This window comes from Mercenaria mercenaria, chromosome 7 (assembly GCF_021730395.1).
Source record: "Mercenaria mercenaria strain notata chromosome 7, MADL_Memer_1, whole genome shotgun sequence".
Lineage (NCBI taxonomy): Eukaryota > Metazoa > Mollusca > Bivalvia > Venerida > Veneridae > Mercenaria > Mercenaria mercenaria.
Window position 1 is genome coordinate 4,481,692 of NC_069367.1, and position 6,000 is coordinate 4,487,691.

Here is a 6,000-nt window from a genome sequence, read left to right on the forward strand (position 1 = left end):
TAAATATTAATTAAATGGAAATTAAAAAATAGAATTGAATTTCATTAATATTTTCTTTATATACAGTCTAAAATGGAACAGCTTGGAACATAAATCACATACTAGTACTACTACTACTTCTACTACTACTACTACTACTACAACTACTATTACTACTACCATTATTACCATTGCTTCGTATAAAAATAATAAAAATAATTAATAATATCGGGTCTTTGATAATGTTATCAAGAGTTAGCAAGCAAGACAAAATAAATAAATAAACAAACAAATTACACACGAATCAAGAAAAATGTTTTTTATTCTTTAAGCGGTCATAAACACTGGCAGTATACGTAGTTGCCTTTGTAAATCAATATATTCAATATAAAGATGTAATTAAGTCATATATATAGATACAAAATTTAAGACAGTTACTTGTATTACTGATTTGTTTAAATTCTAATGTATGAAGTATTCAACAGACTAGATGCAAATGAAATTACATTCAGTCTACGAAGCAGCAAATATTAGTTTCATTTCCTATATTTGAAAGCGACTAGTGAGTATTCTACCAAGTGTCTTGTAAAGGTTGGTGTTTTAACCAACGACTTCATTTTCTATATCAGCAGATATGAGAAATCCGCTGAATAAAGTAAACCCGACACGCTCTCCATTAATCAAGTAATTATTCTCGCTCTCCACCCAGACCTGTTGACCCTTGGTGCAATGAACAACGACAGAATTAGTACTCTGATCGTCGATTCCGGAGCCGGCACCGATGGTATATATCCCAGCAACACTGGTTCCCGCGTGCTTGATAAAAGCTTCGAGAAGATGGTTGACATGCGACAGGAAGGTAACAGTGAAGAAATACACTCCGTCAACGGGACACGTGAATTTGCCTTGGACGTTATCGTAGGCGTTCCCAATATTAGTTTGCACAGTGTCAAAAACAATGACCTGTCCCCTGGTCAAACTGTCGTCATAGTTGACATGAGCAGAAAATGCTACGGCACTCCCGGACGTGGCTGAAATGATAAAATGTCAATTAGGCATATTTCACCTTTCAAGTCGTTTAAAGCAACACTTACATTTAAAGGCAATGTCTTAAACGTCACGTGAAGCACAGTTATGAAATTTTGCAAGCATTTAGGCAATTATATATTAAGAAATGGCAACAGAATACATCTAAGTTAACTTATCATAATATATTAAAACCGGGGGCCTCAGTTGGCGAGTGGTCAAGGTCGCTGACTTCAAATCACTTGCCCCTCATCGATGTAGATTTTAGCCTCATTCTGGGCGCTGAATTCTTCTTGTGACAAAGCCAACCAGCTGGCTTACGGAAGGTCGATGGTTCTACCAAGGTGCCCGGTCGTGATGAAATGATTCACGGAGGGGCACCTGGGGTCCCCTCCACCATATAAGCTGGAAAGTCGATATCTGACCTATAATTGGGTCGATGCGACGTTAACCTCAACAAAAAAATAATATAGTAAAACCACATCCCATTAATGAAAAAATATATGTCGCGAAAATGCATCAGAGCATTGATTATTCTTTTGCACATTTTGCATTATATCAGTGTTCATCTATACTGTATTTTTCAATCTAGAATAGAAGGCCATCGGGACTTCAGGTGAAGATAAATAAATTTAGTGGTCGGGATAAAATGTCCGTAATTAAAATGTAATTTAAAAAGTCAAACCGCGCCAGGTGAACGCTTATGTCACTCTGCTTGTGTACATTTTTGTGTACACCGATAAATGCGAATGCGTCGGTGAACTGCTGTTTGAGTTATTATTGATATGTGCCGTGGATGATGGTTAGTGGTCCCGTGGTATTTCCCACTGGACTCTTTGAAAAGTACGCCTATTTTTACAATTTATATTGCTTTAATTTTAATAAACAAATTTGTTCGACAACATACAAATAGATCAGTTGTAACAAACTTAAATTGCTGTGTTGAAACTAGTTTTGAAGCACTTTCAATTTCAACTGTTTGCAAGCGAAAGGAAAAATGAATTATATATGTTTTATTTACTCATTGCATTAATCTTTTGAGACCTCAGCTTTCATGCGTGCGTAAGTTACATCATTGCTTCAATAATACTCCTGTTTTGACATTTAATGACCGCAAATGCGCTTGTATGGAACGCCTACACTGTCTTAACGTGATGATTATCAGTTCGTCATGTACATGATTTCCAATATATTTTGTACAAATCATAATTTGTCTTGTAGATAATGCGGTCAGTTTTGTACATTTACCGTTATGTGCATTTCCCCAATATATTGGATACAAAGCATAATAACTCTTGTAGATAAATCACTTTGTTATGTACAGTTACAAGTTTGTTCGGTACATTTACTAGTTTGTCTGGTACATTCATTAGTTTGTGCTGTCCAATTAATAGTTCGTTATATGATTTTCCCAATACGTTTGGTACAAATAATAATTTGTTACATAGATAAAACTATGGTGGCTGATTTCTGCCAGTGTCGTTCTGTCGTTCTGGCGCCCCCGCCATAAAGAAAGAACGACGTTTTCCCCTTTTGGCGTTGTCTCGTTCTGTTGTTCTGGCGCCCCAGCCATAACGAAAGAACGACGTTTTCCTCATTTGGCGTTGTTTCGTTCCCTCGTTCTGGCGTTCCCGCCAAAACAATATAACGAAGAATGCAACGCGACAGAATGAAAGAACGACACTTATAAACGGCAGCCTAATAAACGTCGTCTTGGCGTTCTGTCGTTCTGGCGCGGAACGAAACAACGCCAAATGTGAAAATGTCGTTCTGGCATCATGGCGCGTTCCGGTAGAGCATGCGCAGTGTTATCATATTTTTCATATTTTGCTGAAGCCCATTTCTACTGTTTCATAAATAGATAGATACACTTTTTCACGGAATCCATAAAAGTTTGGAAACGGCACCTATCTTTCATATTTCACACTTCATTTCATTCATATCACCTGCTTTTGTTTCAAGCTTTAGCTGAAAATAACAGCGACTTAATAGATATATCCAGCTATAATACAGACGTTATTCAAATTTAGAAAAAATAAACATACTGGTAAAAACGGAGGAAGTTTTTATCTAGTTTTAAATATGTATACGGTCAAATACTTAAAACATCTTAGCCATATTTTTACTCTAAACATAAGTAAACATTTTTTTTTATTTAAAACATTCATTCTAGCTTTGATGGAAAAGAATAATATCAGAAAACATGTGGTTATATCCACTCCCTTAGTGAACTACATGTTTAAATTTGACGAAAAACTGGGTCATCAGTTAGCAGCAAACGTAATGAACCTTAAGATACAATTTTCAAAATGACATTAAATTATATACATATCATAAACATGATGAAATCAGCTAAGACCACAACAACAGCCACTTAAATATGTGTAAAAATAGATTTTTTTTCGTCGTGTGTTCCCGCCACACTCCGTGAAAATCGAAAGTTGCCGAATATGAATGTACGGTACGGATACGATTTGGGGATAAATAACAACCTAAATGGCGGTCTCCACTAAAAGGGAGTAACTCCGAGTTACTCTCTCGAAACATGACAATACTGTGCATGCTCTACCGGATCGCACCAGAACGCCAGAACGATATTTTCACATTTGGCGTTTTTTCGTTCCGTCGTCGTGGCGGGGGCGCCAGAACGACAGAACGCCAAGACGACGTTTTTTAGGGTGCCGTTTATAAGTGTCGTTCTTACGTTCTGTCGCGTTGCATTCTTCGTTATATCGTTTTGGCGGGGGCGCCAGAACGAGGGAACGAAACAACGCCAAAAGAGGAAAACGTCGTCCTTTCGTTATGGCGGGGGCGCCTGAACGACAGAACGAGACAACGCCAAAAGAGGAAAAGGTCGTTCTTTCGTTATGGCGGGGGCGCCAGAACGACAGGACGACACTGGCAGAAATCAGCCACCATATAAAACAGTTTGTTATGTACATTTTGTTCGTGGTGTCCATTTCTCGATATATTCGGTTCAAAGTTGATAAAGCAGTTTGTTATGTATGTAATTTGTCCGTCAGATTTCTTGGTTTGTGTTGTGCATCCACCAGTTTACGCTGTTCAATTAATAGCTCATTTTAATCATGCTTTTCGAAATATGTTCGGTACATATCATAATTTGATTGTAAAGATAAAACAATTTGTTATATACATTAAACAGCTTTTCCGGAACATTTCTCTGTTTGCATTGTGCTTTCCTTAATGTGTTCGGTGCAAATCATAACTTGGTTTAGGTTTTAATAAACAGATAATTGTATTAATTATCTTTTCACGGGTTTATGAAAACAGATAATAGCCGAAAAGAACTTAATAATCATTTATCACAATTAGTATACTACAGTATATGTTAGATGTATGAGAATCAACTTGTAATAAGGGTATACGTTTTGTAATTTTACATAAAATCGGACATTCGCGATCAGAATAAAAACAACATTCCAGCAAACTTTGCATGTTAAACTACGAAACGCCGCGGGCATGCTTTGCACTTTTATAAACAGTCGGATATTTATAAAACAAAAACATAGTTTTTAAAGTAAACTGATTTAATTCCAAAATTATTTGCAAAACATGCCTATATTCAACACCATAATTTAATAAATATAAATTTGCAATCTTCGACAAAAATAAACATTTACAAGGAGGGGTCGATAAATGTGGGCGAAACGACTAACTTTGAAACAACTAAGAGGGACGAGTTGATTGGAAATCGAAATGATTGATGGGCTAGTTGACTGTGAATGACCCAATGCCTCTCTTTTTGCCGGTGCGGTTTCAAGCACATACCTGTGTAAATAAACCGCATAACGAGTTGTTTTTCGAACAAGACGAACTGTTATCTCCGAATGATAAATTTATAAGTGGACATGACGTATCATAATTTGCACCAAATATATTGTGAAATGTACATGACGAACTATAAATTGTACAGCAGAAACTAGCGAATATACAACACAAACTAATAAAATTAACGGACAAACTTGTAAATGTACAAATAAATTGCATTATCTACAAGACAGACAAGTTATGCTTTGTACCGAATATATTGGGAAATACACACCGCAACAAGACAAACTATTATCTCCGAATGACAAATTTATAAGTGGACAGGACGTATCATAATTTGCACCAAATATATTGTGAAACGTACATGGCGAACTATAAATTGTACAGCACAAACCAGTGAACGCACAACACAACCTAAGACATTTACGGGACAAACTAGTAAACGTTCATAGTTGACTGCTTTATCTGTAAGACAAAAGAATATATTGCGAAATGCACACGATGAACTATTAATTGTACAGCACAAACTAGTGACTAATAAATGAACCAGACAAACTAGAAAATGTACATTACAACTGCTTTATCTTAGACTACAAGACAAATTATGATTGTACCGGATATTGGGAAAGCATTATGGCGAACTGATAATCACTATGTCAAGACAGTCTAGGTGTTCTATTCACTTGTATTTTACATCTTCAGCAGATATGCTTTTTTACATTTCCATTGAAGTAAAATTCGGACTATAAAACTGCTTACCTCGTTTATGTATTTGGTGATCGGATTTCAACTTTTCCATTTCGCTGACTAGGTTGTCTACCACATCCTCTAACTTTTCAAACCTTTCTTCTAAGCTTTGGGTTTGAACCGGTAAAATTAACAAAACCAAAGCTGAAATTATTATAAGCGATTTCATTTTGCTGGTAAATGTAATATTGTTGACGACAAAACTGCAAATAGACAAAACATTTGCTCACAAGTATTATATACGGTGTCATATTACAAACCCTATAACTGTTCATACCTTGCAGCTAAGAAACTTACGAATGTATTGTCGTCCGTTTCACAGAAATGTTTTTTTCCCAGTTTAATAATAAAATGTCAGCAGTTTAAAATACTAAAGTGCAAACCAAAACATAGTTTTAAAATGCTGTTACCAGTGCAAAGTTGCTATCAGCCAGAGGTATTAGTTAACCGTATGATATA

At 36.0% G+C, this 6,000-nt stretch overlaps 1 protein-coding gene across 1 annotated transcript; it reads right to left on the reverse strand.

Annotated features, from left to right (window-relative positions):
* Positions 1-283: 283 nt before the first annotated feature.
* On the reverse strand, positions 284-5,765 carry LOC123555678 (complement C1q tumor necrosis factor-related protein 3-like). The gene is made up of 2 exons (XM_045346270.2): positions 5,554-5,765; positions 284-1,010 (listed from the first exon to the last, which is right to left on the reverse strand). The coding sequence occupies exons 1-2, from the start codon at positions 5,708-5,710 to the stop codon at positions 580-582; spliced, it is 588 nt and encodes a 195-aa protein (XP_045202205.2). The 5' UTR covers positions 5,711-5,765; the 3' UTR covers positions 284-579.
* Positions 5,766-6,000: the final 235 nt, after the last annotated feature.

Bases quoted from the DNA above. Each gene is read 5' to 3' on its own strand.
- LOC123555678 (XM_045346270.2), bottom strand. From the start codon at position 5,710: ATGAAATCGCTTATAATAATTTCAGCTTTGGTTTTGTTAATTTTACCG. The intron at 1,011-5,553 runs GTAAGCAGTTTT...TTATCATTTCAG, and splicing joins TCACCAAATACATAAACGAG to CCACGTCCGGGAGTGCCGTA.